This window comes from Artibeus jamaicensis, unplaced genomic scaffold (genome assembly GCF_021234435.1).
Source record: "Artibeus jamaicensis isolate MK-2021 breed Jamaican fruit bat unplaced genomic scaffold, CSHL_Jam_final scaffold_1019, whole genome shotgun sequence".
NCBI lineage: Eukaryota > Metazoa > Chordata > Mammalia > Chiroptera > Phyllostomidae > Artibeus > Artibeus jamaicensis.
In genome coordinates, this window is record NW_026522025.1 from 4,545,727 (window position 1) to 4,565,999 (window position 20,273).

General features: G+C 37.2%; 1 protein-coding gene across 3 annotated transcripts in view; it reads right to left on the reverse strand.

Annotated features, from left to right (window-relative positions):
- Nucleotides 1-4,161: 4,161 nt before the first annotated feature.
- Nucleotides 4,162-20,273, reverse strand: part of IFT25 (intraflagellar transport 25) — a 28,351-nt gene continuing 12,239 nt past the window's right edge. For 2 of the 3 annotated variants that reach the window (XM_037161721.2, XM_053655394.1), the window contains exons 2-6: nt 18,463-18,575; nt 13,779-13,885; nt 12,139-12,207; nt 9,008-9,051; nt 4,162-4,302 (exon numbers count right to left, since the gene is read on the reverse strand). In XM_037161721.2, coding sequence (XP_037017616.2) covers nt 4,189-4,302; nt 9,008-9,051; nt 12,139-12,207; nt 13,779-13,885; nt 18,463-18,560 — 432 coding nt within the window. In that variant the 5' untranslated portion in view covers nt 18,561-18,575 and the 3' untranslated portion in view covers nt 4,162-4,188. Of the gene's footprint in view, nt 4,303-9,007; nt 9,052-10,490; nt 10,603-12,138; nt 12,208-13,778; nt 13,886-18,462; nt 18,576-20,273 lie in introns of all 3 variants that reach the window. The other variant, XM_053655395.1, reaches the window with a different exon arrangement.

The window sequence follows — 20,273 nt, forward strand, 5'->3', positions numbered from 1 at the left end:
CACACGTGAGCACTGTCCTAAATCCTAAGTCCTAAATCCCACAAAAGGAGAGAGCCTGTGAGACCACAGTCCTCTGCATAACTGCGGATGGTCCTCCAATTCGTGTCTATAAATGCACAGAAACCTCCCAGTTTTCAACAAGTAACAGTAGCTGGAACGGAAGAGTGTTCAGAATGATAACATAGACCCCAAGTGTTCCAATTCAGTTCTCTTCACTTTCATGCATTAGACATTAACTGAGCACTGATTCTTCTCTGGGTGCTGTGGGATGCAGAGATGGACAAGGTCCAACTATTGTCCTGTAGAAACTTAACCTCATGGAGACCAGATGTACACTGTGATGACCATAATTCAAGTAGGAAGTAGGATGGACTAGAGCTGAGGTACACACTAAGTGCTTGGGGAGTGCAGAGGGGAGAGCAAGCCCTCTGAGTCGGTGCACCCGGAAAAGCTTTACGGAGGTGGTGACCTCTGGGATGCCCAGTACTTCCATGGTTTGGTATGGAGACTTGGAGAACATGGGAAGGGAGAAGGGTACTCAAGTGGAGAAAACTACATGGGCAAAGGCGGAAAAAGAATATGTGTAGCAGACTGCAAGAGGTTTGGGCTCAATTCTAATTCATGATAAAGGGCTTTTCTCTTTGAAGGTGAACTTTCTGGGTCTAGATAGTAAGAAAAACCGTGTTCTGTTTGGCTAACATGGGAAACTACTGGTAGGTGAATGAAGCTTGTTAGTATGTCCTTTCTGTCTCAGAGTACAATTTGCGGTCACAACCTCAACTGATTTGAAGGAAATACTTCATCATGATATGTCTTTCTGCTTTTGACAGGTTTCCCCCCAGATCACTTATTCTCTGAGGATGAAGCTCTCTGGGACAACTGGCTTTTTGTGGAGCAGTGAGTTCACACCCCTTTCTGGCAGATGCAAGGCACTGCCTTGCGTGCCTGGCAGGGGCCTAGCAAACCAAAGCTCCAGCTATGCCCTCAGAACTGCCCCCTGCCTTTAGTGCTTGTTCGCCTCCCCGGGGGTGTGCTGTCAGTCCATTCCTGGCCACAGACTAGGTCCTTCCTTTCTGATAAAGTCAGTCATTAATTTAAGAAGGTGTATTAAAGTATTTTATCCACCACTGTTAGGTGTTCAACAGAGGAAGGATTCCAGGATATCTAAAAAGTTTCAAGACTTTTTTCAAGGAGATGTAAATCCTGTGTTCCCTGAAGTCTTCATGCTCACAAATGCCAGTCTATAGCCTTTAAACCTGAAGAATACCTGGCTGGGTTTCAGAGTCTTGGGTTTCAATCTCTCTCCCTCAGAGATTTGTGGACATTGCTCCACTGTTGCCTAGAAGTAAATGCAAGAAGTCTGAAGCCAGCCTAATTTATTTCTCCGGGCACTTGAACTGCTTTTATTCTGCTTGGAAACCTATCCAATTCTTTCTTTATATTAGAAGTTCACTAACTTCACCAAGACATATTGTAGTGTTAATTATTCTATATCAAAATTTCCTGGAATACTGCTATGGTCTGAATGCCTGTGGCCCCCCCGCACCCCCCAACACACACAAATTCACTCCCTAAATCCTAGAACTCAGTGTGATAGTATTAGGAAGTGGGGCCTTTGGGAGGTGATTAGGTCATGAGGGCAGAGTGCTCATCAATAGGATTAGTGCTCTTATAAAAGAGGCCCCAGAGAGCTGGCTAGCCTTCCAATGAGGGCAGGTATCCTTTGAGTAAGATTGGAAGTAAATAAGGAAGCTAGCTGTACAGAAACCTAAGGAACCTAAGAAAAAGAGCCCACCAGGCAGAGGAAACTGCAAAGGTCTAAACCACGTAGCACACACAGCATCTTGGCAGTCAAGAGTTGGTGTGCAGGTGGAGCGATGGCCAAGTGCGGGGGATAGAGGAAGCCAATGCAGGGCAAACCAGACTTTAAAAAGATGATAGGGTCCAGCAGTGAGAAACAAAATAAAGGCTAAAGCCACATATGATTATATCTATTGCTTGAAACTTGCAAGGTGAAAATGAATGAAGGTTAAAGGATGCTACTTTTTAGAAATAGTTTTTAAAAAGATTTTACTTATTTATTCAGAGAAAGGAGAAGGGAGAGAGAAACAGAGGGAGAGGAAAATCAGTGTGTGAGAAAACATCCATTGGTTGCCTCTCCCACACCACCAACCAGGGACCTGGCCAGCAACCCAGGCATGTGCCCCGACTGGGAATCAAATCAGTGACCTTTTGGTTTGCAGGCAGCTTCTCAACCCCCTGAGCCACAGCAGCCGGCGCAAAGAATGGTATTTTCAATATCACAAAATGGTATTCTGAGTATTACATGAACTTGTTCTGGGCATCCACAAAACACAGAAACAGAGAAAAAAGATTTAGAAATAATTTATTAGGCCTCTGCTAAAGAGATCAATCAGGTAATCTCTGAAGATCCCTTCCAGCAATCTCTAAAGCTTAGCACGGTGTTTTTCACACAAAGAAGTATTGACATCTCAGTTTAGGAAGCTGGCAGAAAGCAAATCCACAGCATTTCAATATATTGAACACGAACACAATTGCTCTAAGTCACCTGCCTTCTCAAAAACCTCAAGTGGCTACAGAAAAAATATCTGAAAGTATCAACGGCTTTCTGTGATGTGGCTGAAATGTGTGGTTTTAGTCTATTCTTTGCTCCTGTCCAATTTACATATTCATCATTCCCAAATGTATGTTATGAAAAAGTACTCACCTTCACATCTGATCACACCAATGTTGCTCTTGGAACACCTTTTTTACTCTCCTCCATTTATCTAAAAGCTCCTGTACCAGGAGTAAATTGGTATAACAAATCTTGGTAAACAATTTATCCGAAAGTTTTAAGAGCCTTAAAACTGTTCCTAACTTTGACTGAGTACTCCCTTTCTGAAAATCTCTTCTATGGAAATCATCTGAGAGGCAGGCAAACATTCACACACAAAGATGTCCTTACTGGCATTAAACTTATTTCTCTGTTGTGAAGAATTTCAATTATACATTAGAGAGACTAGTAAAACAAAACCCCATATATCCATCACCCAGATTCAATGATTTGTGGCCACATTTGCTTCGACTAACACTTTTTCATTTACGAAAGTATTTTAAAGCAAATCCCAGATATCATGTAATTTCAATCCTACATACTTATATGTGCATCTTTAAAAATACAGGCATTTTCTTACCAAAGCTTAATGCCAGCATCACACCTAGCAAAATGAGTAATAGTAGCCCATAAGCAGATTTTCCAAGTCTTAAACCAACTGTCTCTTTTCAGTTGGTTTGCCCAAATTGGCATCCAAATAAGAAACAACATGACATGTGGTTATTGGAGCTTTCACATCTCTTTGGATCTAGAGTGGACCCCCTTCCTTAATCAATGAACATTTTTCACGATGATGACTTGGAGACCCAGAAAAGAGCTGACGTTGCGGTACAAGTCCAAAGGCCATCTCGTGGCAGAATTCCTCCTTGCCCAGGAGAGGACAGTCTTTTGTTCTATTAAGGTCTTCAACTGATTGGTTGAGGCCCACCCACATTATCGAAGGCAATCTGCTTTACTTAAAGTCCTCCCATTTAAGGGTTAATCTCATCCAAAAAATATCCACACAGAAATATCCAGAACAATGGACATCTTTGGAAAGAAAGAAGAAAGCCTGCCTCTTCTCTGAGGTTTTCAAATCAGTACAAAATAAAATTAAAAGAAAAAATAAAATGATTTGTTCCATAGGGCCTAGCTCAAGTTCCATGACCACTGTGAAACCTTCCCATAAGTACTTTCTCTTTTCTGCACTCATACATCGTGTACTGTCTATATACTACTTACTCACTTAGACCCTTGCATCAATCAATAAATACATTTAAAAATTAATGCACCGAGACCTGAAGGGTCCCATGTTAGATGCTGTGGGGACACAATGTATTATCAGCTAAGTTTCACGCAGAGTCACTTCCTCAATTAAGCTATAGACTGAAGCAAGAGCTTTCTTATATCTTCCATGGTGGCCATCACTGCTGAGCATGACACCAAATTCCTTTGCACAAAACATTAAAGAGAAAATAAATAATAACTGAAACAGATTGATACAAATCCCTTTAATAAACTATATCAAAGACAACTTTATTTTTTAATAAATATATTGTTAAAAATCACATAAAATCATTTTGTTACAATTACTAAGAAAGATTTGCGACTGCTGTCCCCTCTGCAGAAATGCTATACACAGCTGCAAAATGATCAAAGGCTGATGTAATAATGAATCTCAAGTAAGTGGCATGCCCATCGTGCGCCTGTGGGGGAAAATCAATAGGAATGCTCTTAGCAATTCTAGTTCACTGTTAAGCAGTTAGCAGAAGAAAGGTTTGACGCAAGAGTAATATTCTAAGTATATAGCAATATATGATGATATTTAGAAGAGAAGCCGGTCACACGTAATAGTACAGTTGTTCTAGAATAGTTCTAGTGTGTATCAGCCAAATATCAGCTTTGGTTTGATGTAAAATAGCAGATGGATCTAAAGATTACAACTGTGTATTTCTGATCAATGTTTTCAAAAGTGGCTTTCTAAAGTATTTTTCATGATAAAAGATTTCTTTGGGTTAACGATACCTCAGAATATATTACCCTAGAACATTACTATAATTTTACATAATTATAATTTCTCTGGAAAACAATTTGGCAGTATATTTTTTAAAAGCTATAAATGTGTCTATATCCTTCGACCCAGGATTTCCATTTCTTGAAGTTTAATCTGAGAAAATAACTGAAAAGGTGACGGTCCTGGCAGTGGGAACATGCATAACATGTCACTTGTAGTATTAGTTATAACGACAGAGGGACGAAAAGGAAATTAGTTAGCATTTGCCTATTTGCATACATTTGACTTTTTTTTCCATCTGCCACTTCATTTATTTACTTTTATTTGCAGGATGACTTGAAACACATCTTTAAGGGTATTTTCACTTTTTCTCCCTCAACATGAATTACTCAAGTAAAACCAACTTAACTATAGAAATGTAGCAAAGTAAAGGGAAAGCAGCACAACAACCCAAGCGGCAAAGGTTCAGGGGCAGGAGGTGGGTGCAGTCCGCTACACCACACGCACATGTGCCATAGGCATATGCATACCGTGTGCATATTCACCCCCTCAGGACTGCCTCCCCAGAAGGGAAGCACAAGGACCCGTGTTAAGAGGGTGTTTCAACTTAAAGCTTAAGGTTAAAAAGAAGAAAAAGAAAAACAAAGAAAACCCCATAAACCACCCAGCCATAACCACCTTCTGTAATCAATCATAGGAGTTTCTTTTCATTTTATAAAAAGATCACCTTGACACAAAATACTGAGGCACAACCAAAAGGACAACAACAAATTTAAAAACAAAAATAACCAGAACTTCCAGAAACTGTGTGGAAGTCTGACAATCAAGGAAGTAAAAAAGAAACCTTCATCCAGACTGGTAGGAGGGGCAGAGATGGGCAGCCAGGGTGGAGGATATGCAGCAAGACAGCAGCTGGAGAGCCAGGCAGTCCCACATTTGCATGTGGACAGACCAGGAGGAACAACTAGGGAGCCAGACAGACCATGCAATAGGGTGAGTTTCCAGCACGAGGAAAGAAAGCCTTAAAACCTCTGGCTGTAAAATCCTGTGGGGGTTACAGTGGCAGGAGAAACTCCCAGCTTCTCAGGAGAGTTCACTGAAGAGACCCACAGGGTCCTAGTATGTACACAAACCCACCCACCAGGGAATCAGCACCAGAAGGGCTCAATTTGCTTGAGGGTAGTGGGAGAAGTGACTGAGAGCCTCTGAGAGTTAAATAAGCAGCATTTTTCCCTCTCTAATCCCTCCCCGACATACAGCACCACAACGTGGGTTGCCCCACCCTGGAGAATACTTAAGGCTCCCAGCCTTACAACATAACAGGCATACCAAGACAAAGAAATATGGCCTAAGTGACAGAACAGATCAAAGCTCCAAAAATAGAACTAAGCGAGGAAGAGATAGCCAACCTGTCAGACGCAGGTTCAAAACACTGGTAATCAGGATGCTCACAGAAATGGTTGAGTGTGGTCTCAAAATAGAGGAAAAAAATGAAGGCTATGCAAAATGAAATAAAGAAAAATATACAGGGAACCAACAGTGAAGGGCAGGAAACTGGGACTCAAATCAAGGGTTTGGAGCAGAAGGAAGAAAGAGACATTCAACCGGAACAGAATGAAGAAACAAGAATTCAAAAAAATGAGGAGGCTTAGGAACCTTTGGAACAACTTTAAACCTTCCAACATCTGAATCACAGAGGTGTCAGAAGGAGAAGAGGAAGAGCAATAAACTGAAAACTTATTTGAAAAAATAATGAAAAAGAATTTCCCCAATCTGGCAAAGGAAATAGACTTTCAGGAAGTCCAGGAAGCTCGGAGAGTCCCAAAGTTGGACTCAAGGAAGCACACACCAAGGCACATCACAATTACATTACCAAAGATAAAAAATAAGGAGAGAATCTTAAAAGCAGCAAGAGAAAAGGAGACAGTTACTTACAAAGAAGTTTCCATAAGACTATCAGGTGATTTCTCAAAAGAAACCTTACAAGCAAGAAGGGGCTGGGAAGAAGTATTCAAAGTCCTGAAAGGTTGGACCTACATCCAAGATTGCTCTATCCAGCAAAGCTATCATTTAGAATGAAAGGGCAGATAAAGTGCTTCCCAGATAAGGTCAAGTTAAAGGAGTTCATCATCACCAAGTCCTTATTATATGAAATATTAAGGATACTTATCTAAGAAAAAGAAGATGATCAAAAATTTGAACAGTAAAATGACAACGAACTCACAACTATCAACAACTGAACCTAAAAAAAACCCAAACTAAGCAACCAACTAGAACAGGAACAGAATCACAGAAATGGAGATCACATGGAGGGTTATCAGCAAGGAGAAGGAGGGGGAGGGGGGAATGGAGAAGAGGTACAGGGAATAAGAAGCATAAATGGTAGGTACTAAATAGACAGGGGAAAGTCAAGAACAGTACAGGAAATGGAGAAGCCAAAGAACTTATATGTATGACCCATGGACATGACCTAAGGGGGCGGGGAATGCTGGTTGGGGGGGAGATGCAGGGCAGAGGGGAATAAGAGGAGAAAAAAAATGGGACAACAGTAATAGCATAATCAATAAAATATATTTAAAAAATAAAATAAAAAATATTGAAAGTTATTTTCTTATATTTGTAAAGATAATAGAATTCAGAAGTTTCTTAGAAAACAGAACAGAACTTAATATTATCTGGCCATAATATTAAATTTAGAAATGATACAAACTTGTTCATACATTACTATTTTAACTACTGTATTTTGCTGTGTATAATGTGTACTTCTTTGCCCAGATTTTTGAGGGAAAAATAAGGATGCAAATTATACATGGGTAGTACCTGAAATACCCTGCATCTGTTCTTGTATTTTGTAATTGTTTATTACATAAAATTTCTTGTATCATAATATGTTAAAAAATAAATGCTAAGATTCCTTTATAATACAGAAAGCAAGTATATAAATATAAACAAATAAATAGAACAAGAAAAATATGTAAAATAATAAAAATTAAAATAAATAAACATGCCCTGGCTGGTGTAGCTCAGTGGATTGAGGGCGGGCCTGCAAACCAAAGGATCGCAGTTCGATTCCCATTCGGGGCACATGCCTGGGTTGCAGGCCAGTTCCCAGGAGGGGATGCAAGAGAGGCAACCATACATTGATGTTTCTCTCCCTCTCTCCTTCCTTTCCCCTCTAAGGATAAATAAATAAAATCTTTAAAAATAAACTAATAAATAAACAATTTAATTAAAAAATTAAAATGAAAGATTTCTTTCCTGAAAGTTTGGGCCAAAAACGTGGGTGCCCATTATACATGGGAACACACTATACATGGCAAAATATGGTATATGTGATGCATACGGCTGACAACTAGAAGAAAGCAGGTAGAGTAAAAGCTGTTGTGACAGGGCGATAAAATCAGCCTCCCCATGCCCCTGTCTTCCCAATGCTCTATCATGATGTGAGTCTCCCTGATCCATAGCGGGTCCTGAAGCAAAGTATTCATCAAAGACTTACTAATCATAACCCATTGGTAAAGTTGGATAAAAACAGTAAGATAAATTCAGTCTAATCATTTTTCAACACCTCCAACTCCCCTTCCTAGTCATTGGGCATATTTGGGCGGTGGAGAAAATTAACAGGGTTCGAAAACTTCCAAACAGATTCTTTTAAAATACTGATTTAATAGCAGCTCCCAACAAGTTATGATAAAGGAAATTTAACAAAGTACCTTTAACCCTCATTTCAAGAAACCTTAGTGAAACAAACAATGCCACCAGAAAAAAACCCACTACACATTCATTTTTTTTCACATTTTTGTGTTTGTCTAAAACCAGATCCTGACACACTATCAGGAACAGAGAAACTCCTGATGAGGCAGCAGCTTCCCCATCAACGGGCATTCATTCTACTTGACAAGCAAAGCCCAATGGAATGTTGTCCAAAAAATGCTTATTCTCTTTCCACCTCATCTCTCTCTGGCTTAATTGTTGCTGATCCTATGCTCTAGTTCCCTTCATCTGAAACTCCTTTGTCCTTTCCTAATTAAATTATCATCCAATTTTGGCATCTCAACCTTTTTCTGATTCCTATTCTAAAAGGCCTATACAATCAAATGAAAGAAATCAAAGCAAGTAAATAACTTCAATAAAGGAACAGAATTATAACAAGAACAAGTAAGTGAATTTTGGTTTATCCTTGTTGCCATTCTGTCTGTGAATAGATAAAAGCCTAGTTTATGAATGCTGTATTTAGATTATAAATATTATTGAGAATAACCTCTATTGATTAAGTACAGAAACTGTAATATCATGAGAGTATTTATTAACTTTATGACTATAGAGTTCAGTTTAAAGTTTAAATATATTACTCTGGCTAAAGATAATGTTTATCTCTACAAAGTTTATTTACTTACCATAATTTCTTCATTTTGAAGCTGCCCCTCTGTGTGTACCAGATCTAAAACATAAATTTAACAGAAATGAGTTAGGGCTCAAAAATACATGAGGATCTGCTACTGAAATTTATGTTCAGCAAAACATGATATCTGGTAAACTACAGTTAAATCAGATTCACCAGTGTTCTAGGGTTAAAATTTAACATACGAATAGAGATATTTGATATAAAAAAGTATGAAACGTAAACTATTTATGAGCTATAAAATATCTCTAGTGATTATAAACACAAGGGAATCCAAATGTAAATTACAGCAAAGGAATATAAAGTGAGGGATTGATAAAATATGAAAATTCCTTTCAAGGATCGAGCTACTAACTGCAATCGCAGGCCCGAAAGGAGCCATTTTATTGTTCCCACAGGCAACGGCTGGAGCTCAGTTTCTCACAATAAATTTTTACTATGATGCAGAATGATGCTACCCATGAATCAATCTCTTCTGGTATCCAACTTTAGAAAACCTTCACTCATATAATTTCGGGACAGATTAATTTATTTGGTCATGACTTCATCATATCAAATATTCTTTTGGAAACATGAAATATTGGTATAAATAAAAAATACTGACATTATTTAGAAATTAATTTCATTTGTATTACAATAGTGTACATAATTTTAAAAGGCACATAGTATAGAAAGGGAAGTCTCTGGGAAGCAAGATTATGTACAACTTTCCTTCTGTTTGCTAACCTCTCTCTGAGGTCAGGAAACACAGTGATCCTCTGCTTGACCCCTCCTCCGTCCTCAGTCCTGCTCGCTACAGGCACACAAACGTTTTCAATTCTTTAATCTTTTTCCCTTGGAATTTCACTACGTTTATATTCCTTTTCTTGTTTTAACAATTTTTTACTGACTTTATATTATGGTTGGTGAAAATTTAAGTCTCTTAAACTAACATCCTCTTCCTTCTCCTCCGATAACTTTTCCCTCCTGCCATCCTTTCAATTTTGAAATCAATACTTGATGACTACATTATTGTCTATATGCATGTTATTTGCTGCTGAAATAAGTAACAAATTACGATCACATTTTCTTATTCAACTCCTTCCTAACCACAAGTTAATAATAACTTCTTATTCCATTTGTTTAGTTTTTTAAATTATGAAATATTAGAAAATTTCAAACAAATATAAAGCAGACAGAATACAATTCCTATAACTCATCATCTAGATTTTACAATTACTAATATTTCACCATACTTGATTTAGCTAATATCTTTTTCCTAAAGTGCTTTAAAACAAGTCTAAGACATCATATTTCACTTCCAAGTATTTGATTATCCATCTCTAAATAACAAGGATATGTTCTTACATAACCACAATACCATTATCACACTAACATTAAAAATAATGTATTAAGCCCTGGCTCATGTGGCTCAGTTGGTTGGAGCACCATCCTGTAATCAAAGGATTGCAGGTTCGATTCCCAGTCAGGGCACACACCTAGGCTGCAGATTCATCCTGGTCTGGGCACATGTGGGAGGCAACCAATCGATGCTCCTCTCTTGCATCAGTGTTTCTCTTTCTCCCTTGCCCTCTCCCTTCTTTTCTCTCTCTAAAAACAATGAAAAAATGTCCTCGGGTGAGGATTTAAAAAAATGCTTTATTATCACACAGTACCCAGTCTACATTCAAATTTTCCCATTGTTCCCAAAATGTCTATTTATAGTTGATTTATTCGAATCAGCACTGTCCCTTTTAAATTTAAACGTGCACATTTTCCCCACACCATTGGCTTTTTGAAGAGACCAGGTCAGTCGTCCTGTGCAGTGTCCCACATTTTGTCACCTTGCCTCTCATGGTTTCACCTAATTTGTTCCTCTATCCTGCCTGTTTCCTATGGTTTGGAAATTAAAGCTAAAAGCTTAGTTATATTCAGGGTCTGAAATTTTCATCAAATGTCTGGTGATCTCTGGCTGTCTTTTGTTGCTTGTGAATAAGTCATTTGAAAACTATGTGCATGAGCCAGGCTCAGTGACTAGTGGACTTCACTAGGGCGACCAGGAAATGGGCTAGTCTTCGTCTACATCCATATATCTTTTTTGGGGGGCCATTCACTTTCTCCAAAAATAAATCTCATCTCCTGGCTGGGGCTATGTTCTTGGTTGCTGTCATAAACAGCAAAGCACAGGAGGAGTTCCTACTATTCAATGTTTAGGCTTCTACCTAAATCCCTGTTTTCAACTCCGTGTCTCATTCACTCTCCCTACTATGTCTGGTCTCCCTGAGTCCTGAGCCTGAACATCCAATGTGCCTTGGGAAGAACAAAGTCATCTCTTGGGGTGGTTGATGTGAGGAAGGAGTGGTCACCTAGCTTTTGGCAGTAGGAGAAACTACCTCGGGTCCAACCACTTTGTCTATAGATATTCAACTAATGACCCTTTTTTTCTGGTTTATGTCTTACTCACACTTTGGTACCATTTGCCTTCAAGTTCTAGACCTGTCTGGGGTTCTGGTTGGGCAAATTGGCTTGCTTCTCATAAATTTTCTCCTTGGCGGGCACTTAGGTTATAACCTATACCCTTGAGCTACAGAAGTTATTTTCTCCATTTGTATCTTCCCTTCCATAATATATATTGATCTCTCACATCTGCTTTGGTCTCCTGCTTTTTGGTTTGTTTGTTTTTTTGTCCTTTTAAGGTTTATGCCTCTTCTCATTCCTTTACCATTTTCACAGTATTTTGGGAAGGAAATGAGATAGACACAAGAAAGAAGTATGTGTTTAACTGGAGGCTACAAATTCTGCTGCAAAGAAATCCAAAAACTGTATTTATTATTTGTCTGCCACATGGCAGACATTTTGTTCACAAAACCCATAAATGGTAGGTATCATCTCCATTTTTCAGACAAGGATTCAGAAACTCAGAAAAATTAAGTAACATGTTACCAATTACACAACCAGTAAGTAAAGAACCTGAGTTCTTTATATTCAAACCTGGGTTTTTCTAGGCTGTAAATATGTCACAAGAATCATTCAGGTCATCATTTTTCACCTAAATGCAGACTGATTGGAAGTACAGAGTCAAAGGGCAACTGTCTACTCCCTCAAGCTCAGAACAATGCAAACGATGCTGGTAAAACAAGCACATACCTCTTTCAATCCACTGCTCAAAATCAACCGGCTCATTAGACGTGCTCTTTTCAATCCGCAAAGTGCGCACTGACAATGTAAATAAACAAAATAAATAATGTATTAATTATCTAACTGATCATATGAGTTATCCCTATATTCTTGTTTTCATTTAAGACTGTCGGGATCAGTGGGACTGGACAAAGAACTGGGATCAGGAATACCACGTTCTAAAAATCACTCACTTTCTCTGTTTCTCCATTAAGTCCCTATGGTGAAATACAGTCTCGTGTCACTGCAATCTTACAATGTCTGCAAACATACAACACAGAGCTAGAGGAGCTTTCTTGAATGTGTTGTCATGTAGATGTTTTTGTATATTGGTATTTGTAGTCTTGGTCATACACTTTTATCTTAAGGAGAACCTACTATGAGGCAAGCACACTTACTCATTCACTCTTGACTACAACCTTATGAGAAAAGTATTATTCACCTACTGATGATAAAGCAGGCTTAGAGAAATCAGGCAATTTAGAGAAGTTAGGCAAAGTGTTCAATGATAAAGTTTTAGCGAGTGCCACAGCTGAAATTCAAACTCGAGGTCTGTCTGACCCCAGAGCCTCTATAATTAATGACTGAAGAGAGACAATAGGAAGACAGTCATCTTCCTTCTGCACTGTTTTTTCGCCATACCCCTGACCCAGCTCTAGCTCCCCCAGATCCATTCTCTCCCTTCTCCATTCCCTGGGGAGATGGACGATGTTCACTCGCTTGCCCACTGGCTACTGGTCAGATCTGGCCAATGGGAGGGGCTGGGAGGAAACTGGAGAGCAGCAGGGAAGTGAGGTCACGGTGTTTTCTGCACTCCCTTCCTGCTTCAGTGCCATGTCTCTGACAGTGGCTGTGTCCCTTTACCACTACTGCTTCTGCCAGGCAGGCCCTCATTTACAGGCTCTAGCTTTCACAGGGCTCCCATAACACTGTTTCCCTCACTTGGCCCAGGGGTGGTAATGACTTCCCGCTGTAGCCAATTTCTGGGTGCCTCACCATCCCTGGTTTATTCTCTTAAGCCAGAACATAATTTTGTAAGTAGTCCCATCAATAAAATCTCTTCATTTGAACCATCTGGAATGTATTCTCTTTCCTGCCATGATTTTGTCTGATATACTTTATCCTTACATAAACATAAGACATGATTAGAATGATATTCCAATGGGAGATTTCCCTCCTAAATCACTGAGAAAATGTTATTATTAACAGAAGAATCAAAATTACCCAATGCAAATAATCAGGGTTATCAGATTTTCAGAAAGAATTTGACAGAGAACCACAAGCCAAATGAATCTGTAATAAATATGTCAAGGAACCTAGCGTTCTGGCAAGCTGGCTTCTTATGTTCATAATAGGGTCTTTTGCCAAAAACTTTCACATAGTAAATTGCATGGAAATTATTATGTGCTTTGGAACGGTTTCAAATCTGCAGTTTCATGGAGTCTCACTGTGCTCAAGGCAGTTAAGCCATGCTCCTCACTCTCCCACCCCAATAATCAAGCTGGATTCCATGCTGCAAAGAAACATTCATGTTTGCCAAAGTTTAAGTATGGGCCCTCTGCCTATGGAAAAATTTTTAAATGATGAAAATTAATGTATGATTTGCTTACCAAAGTAACATCGGATTACAAGCTTTTCAATCTTTACGTGTTTGTGAAAACAAATAATGAACTCTTGGGGAAACATTCCTGTGGTAGTCCAAAATGTTTCTGGATTCCTATTGTTAATATGTAAAAAAGAGAGAGAGAAAAATAGCCAAATAAAAATGAAACATTCACAACATTCTAGTGAGTATTTTTAAAAAATAAACAACCCCTGAATTTTTACAATCCTTTTCTAACCATTCATTCTGCCTCTAATCTTTCCCCAACTTTCATAACTCTTCTTTTTCTACCACCATATATATTCTTTAAAAACAGAAATTATGTCACTCTTGTCTAAAACCTTCAGTGGCCCCTTATTGTCTGTAAATCTAAATGCTTTATATGCCATTTTATGACCCTGTAAATAATAATCTGGTACCATCATTAAAATACTATATCCTTGCCCACCGCACTATCAGCTCCCATTACGGTACTCACACAGGGCCAGTTAAAAACCCATCATGCAGACTCATGCTCTTGGGACTTAATACATATGTAATAAGTCCCAAAGTACAATTTCTTTTCCATTAAGTGGTCAATTGTCTTTCAAAAAACTTAAAATAAAAAAGGTTGTTTTCTTATATTATCCAAATATTTACCATTTCTAATGAACTTAATTTCTTCCTGGTTTAAATTTCCATCTAGTATTTTACATTTCAACCTACAGAACTTCCCTTGACAGTTCTTATGATGCAAGTCTATTTGTGATGAATACAATGTCTTTATTCTATCCTCATTTTTTGAAGGATATTTTAGCTGGATACAAAATTCTGAATTGACAAGCTTTTGGGAGGTGGGGTGTCTCTTTTTCAGCATTAAAAAATATTGTTCCATTGTTACCTGGATCTCCTTGTTTATAATGCAAAGTTAGCTATCACTGGTACTATTGTTCCTCTGTATTTAATGTATTTTTTTCTTCCAGCTATTGAAATGTTTTCTTTATATTTTTAGCAAATAATGATATGGTCTCTTTGTATTCATCCTGCTTAGGATTTGCTGAATTTCCTGGATCTGTAAGTTAGCATTTTAAAATAAGATTGGTAAAATCTAGTCAAAAAGGAGAAACAACCCAGATATCTTTGAGCTAATAAATGAATAATAAAATGTGTTATATACATACAATCAAGTATCATTTGGCAAAACAAAGGAATGAAGCACTAATATGCACCATAACATGGGTAAACCTTGAAAACATGTAACTGAAAGAAGCCAATCACAAAAGACAACATATGTATACTTTTGTTTACATGAAATGTCTGAATAGGCAAATCTATAGAGACAGAAAGTAGATTAGTGGGTGCCTAGGGCTGGTGAGGGTAGGGGAAATACAGGGTGACTACAGTGGGTTGCAAGGTTTCTTTGCGGCATGATAAAACGGTCTAAATTGGATTGTGCAGATGGTTGCAGAGCTCTGTGAACACACAGGAACTCAGTGAACTGTACACTTTAAATGAGTGAATTGCATGGTATGTGAATAATATGTCAATAAAGATGTTATTTTTTTAAAAAGAAGGAGAATAAGAAAAAGAAGCCAGGTTTCCTAACTCATAATTCTGGGTTTTTAATACTATGCTTAATATTTTACAGTTTTTAAAATTTATATTTATATGGCTTTAAATATTTAAGTAAATCAATTGACTTTTAATTGCCCTATGTTTTTTCCTTTTAAAGAACAAAACCAATAAAATCAAATAGTATCTATAGGTATGGATTTTAAAATGACATATTACTGAATCCTTTTTTAAATAAATTCTATTTATGTATTTATTATAATTTTTTTATCCTCACTCAAGGACATGCTCAGTGATTTTTAGAGAGAGGAGAAGAGGTAGAAAAACACTGATTGGTTGCCTCTTGCACATAATCTGAATAGAGACCCATCCTGCAACCTAGGCATGTGCATTGACTGCGAATCAAACCAATGACCTTTCAGTTTACAGGACAGCTCTCCAACCAAGTGAGCCGCATTGGCCAGGGCTGAATCCTCATATTTAATGAGGCCATCAAAATAATTTTCTTTTTACTTATTTACCTTAATCCTCACCTGAGGATACATGTTATTGCTTTTAGAGAGAAAGAGGGAAGGAGAGAGACAAACAGACAGAAAGAGAGAGAGAGAGAGAGAAACATTGACTGGTTGCCTCCCATACATGTCCCCATTGGAGACTGAACCCATAACCTAGGTATGTGCCCTCACTGGGGATCAAACATGCAACCGTTTTTTGGTGTATGGACAACACTCGAACCAACTGAGCCATCTGGCTAAGGAGAAAGTAATTTTCTTTTAAATACGGTTTATAGCTAATGACTGTTTAGTTATCTATTATCTTACGTTACTTCTTTCACAACTCTCAGCTAGTCAGAGAAGTAAGGCGCTCAGAAAAGGTAGTATTACCCCCATTTTGCAGACTAGGAAACTGAGACTCAAAGAGTAACACATCTACTCTTAAGCCCAAGGTAACACATATAGTTCACTTACCCAGGTGTTTTAACTGTAAATCTTGTATTCTTTTATATCATCCAAAAAGAACTAATTCTTTTCATCTTAACTTATTTTATTTTCCAGTGCAGAACTTTTTTCCCCCTTTTATTAATACATTAAATGCCAGAGGAAAAAGTAACATTAAGGGCAAGTAAAAATATAATCACCTTCTTTAACTTCTATTTCTGGGAAAGGGAGAGTTGGGAACACTGTCAAGTTGGGGCAAATTTATAGCACTGTTTTCTCCAAATAATTCTATGGTTACTTCCATTTCAATAAACCAATTTATTAGTAGAGAATAACTTTTCATATCTGCTACATAAAGTCTAATTTTATTTGTTGGAAATGCATAGATTAAAAGTCTGATGTGCTCTGTTCAGTTACCAGGTCAGTAACTTCTTTTATTCCATGTGGTTTTCTATACTAAGGGTTTTGTCTAATCTAAAACATATTATGTTCTTAGTCACTGTTCATTGATATGGACTGATATGGGAAGATCTCTATTTCTGGCAAACAACTTAATGCAAATCTTTGTAGGTCTATGTATTCTTATAGCAGTTCCCACATTAATTTCTCTATTGCAAGGCAGAGTGGGATAAATAACTATTATGTGAATTTCAGAAAGTAAAAAAATAAGAAGGATTAAGAGCTACAGGTAAAAGCAGGTATTAAGTTTTTGATGCAAACCTTAAGTTTGAATTACAGTGTAGTACAGAGAACCCCAAACTAGGAGTTAGTAGATATGAATGTTAATCTTGATTCTGCCATTTGGTTATCTGTGTGACTTTGTGCAAGTCATTTTATCTCTGACCATCTTTTCCCTCATCTTTACAATGAGGTCGAAAATACTTTTTTTTGCCTCTTATTCCCCAAGCGTACAGTGTATGTCAATAACATATCATCTATGAAATTATAAAGTCCTGTGTAAATGCAAAGTAACATATGTACATATATGTCTGTATGTGTATATATGTATGTATGTGTATAAATTAGCTTTCCAACATTGTTAAGTTTGACTAGTATTTGATGGTCTAATTCAACAAGCTACTCAACATATATTTTAAGACATTATGGAGTTAAAAATGAACAAGTCACAGTCTCTGACTTATAAGAAGTCACCATTAAGAAACAAACATCAAAGATAAATAATTATACAATAAAGGAATAAATAAAGTGATAGAGGTATCTACCAAATTCTACTGGATTCCAACAAAAAAGATAAACTCACCCTACCTGAGGGAGAAGAGAGATATCAGAGAGAATATAACTACTAGGCTTAAAGGAAGAGGTTGAGTTGCTCGTATTTATCTACATACATGGGCTTCACAATAAAACCCAAAGAACAAGATCTGTATTACAATTAGCTCTGCCTTCAAAAGTTAAAACTAGTACTTGACCTCTTTAGGCCTTTCTTACCCTGAGTCTAAAATGAAAGGTTTAGATAAATGAACTCATAAATCTTTCTAGTTCTAAAATCACATGATTCTATTAGTCAAAATCTGGTCACTGTACAAATACCAAGGAAGAGAACTCAAGAGAGTGATAAAATAGCCAGAGTTACCCATTAACTACTTCTTCTAGGAATTTAAAAGTTTCAGAACAATAGTCATCTACCTAGGATAAGCTCTAGCATGGTAAAGAGTGGAAATTAGAATAATATCAAGAGGTCAAGAACCAAAGAAAGCCGGTGGATGGCGGATAGTGAAGCATTCAGTTTAGCAAAGATGCTGCTTAGGCTACTAAGGAAATAGGCAGTGGACAGGAAATTACAATGCTTATATACCTATTTACTAAGAAAAACTTGAAATAAAACCGTAATTAGATATTAAAATATATACTTCCATAAAATGAGGTTGCTGCTGTTTGAAGTTTTGTCTTATTAAACTACTCCTTAAAAAACTATTCATAAAGGTCAGTTTAGGAATTATAAAGAAAAGGATCAAAACCGAAATATATACAACTGAATTGGTTTCAGAAATGGGACTAAAAGTGGATATTGCCAGGTAATCTACTTCACCAAACATTTAGTTATTTATTTTTATTTTTAACCAAAAATTTATTAAACTACATTTAACAGGGTTAGTCGTTATAAAAACACATGGTCCCAGTACTCAAGGGGTTCACTGATCTAATATCAAGACTTTAAGGAAGAAAGAATAAAACTCTTACCCATCAATCATATTTTCAGGAGGGTGTTTTTCATCACTTGAAGTAGCTAAAATTACTTCGGCCCCTTCAGAGCTCAAACAGAGATCAACTTTTCTCATCTTAAATTGTTTAACCTGCAAATAAAACAATAACAACAAAAGGCACTTCTTGTTGTGAGAAAAAGAAGAGAGAGAAAGCCTGTTGCCTAGCACACAGGTTACCAACCAAGCTCTTCAACAAGTGGGAGGGACTCTATAACATGTTGATTTACATAAGTAAACTTCAGACTTCTCTCATGAATAATCTGTAAGATATGAGTATTTCCACTACATTATTCCACAAAACAAATCCCTGACTACTCTCCCTGACTACTACATAATTTTTCTGCTTATAAAATTAAAAGTCCTCAATAATTATTTAGAAAGAGTTACTTAATAAGCTAAGGCAACATCAGTGAGGTTTTTTTTAATTACTTAAATTGTTATATTTCTGAAATTATTAAAAAGTAGCTTTTTTATAATTCCATAAAAACAGAATTCTTTATGATTGTTCATCATTTACATATTTATCAACTGAAGTAGCAAACAATATTATTTACATCTTAAAATTTTAGGTATAACCATTATTCTTTTTTTGAGCAGAAATGTAAAAGATATACTTTTAACTTATTTTCAAATTCTAAATCACACTCACTTGGGTCATGGGCTTAAAGATATTTATGTTGTATGGTAATATTTTAAGTTTAATGGAAGCATCCTGAAAAGATATTATTGAACTCTACTATAAACGCTGGTAGCTAAGACACAGGAAGACAGAGAAGATTCTGTCAGACCTCGCTCCCCCTCCGCCTTGCTCTGGTGACTACAGGGCAAAAACGAATATACAGATGCAGTGATTGGAAAAGCTGTCCCTACAATGAATTAAAAGAGTGTTTGGAAAAATGAGGAAGGCTTCCAATACCCTTCACACCCTGATTCCAATCTAACATTTAAAAAAATGAAACTATCAAATAAACAAACGACAAAGCACAGAGAACATTATATATCAATATATTTAAAAACTATGTACCACTGCCCTGATTTAATAAATGTTAATATCTTTGCCACATTTAGTTAAATTTTTATTTTTTATTTTTAAAAATATATAACATTTATTATATATTTGGATATTTTTTACATTAACGTCTTGAGGCATATGAGGGGGAACCCAAACATCTAGAATTACCCTATGTAGGGCGGGCCCCTAGTAGCACTGGCTTCCCCTGCCAGGCGAGCGCTCTAGGAACAACCCATCTGTGTCAGTGGACCAGCCGGTGTTGCAAGAGGCTGTGCTGGGCTTCAGAAAATTTTTTAAAGACTCAACGCATTTGCAAGTTTCACGATGGGTGATTTACAAGTGCATCCACCCAAACTGCACTGAGTGTTCAGCAGTTTTTGACCAAATATGGCATGACCACTGTGCCCCACCCTCCCTACGCATCAGATCTCGCCCCACCCTGAGTGACATTTTTTGCTTCCTTGGAGGAAAAAATTCCTCAATGGGTGTACCATGTGTAAAAGAGAAACAAACAATAGAAGAAGGAAAAGGTATCAAAATTGACAAGTTCAAAAATTGTTTTGAGCAATGGAAAAAAAGCCCTGATACATGTATTGCAGCAACATGTGTACTGAGGTTGAATAACATATCATACGCTTTGGGGCCATTCAGGCCTCTTCCTATGTTTTATTTTTTCTTATCTTTGACTCATTTTTCTACAGGGTTGCTTTAAAAAATTTTTTTTCCCATTTCTTTTTGATCTGTAGTTATTTCAAAAATGAAACATTCTGGATAGA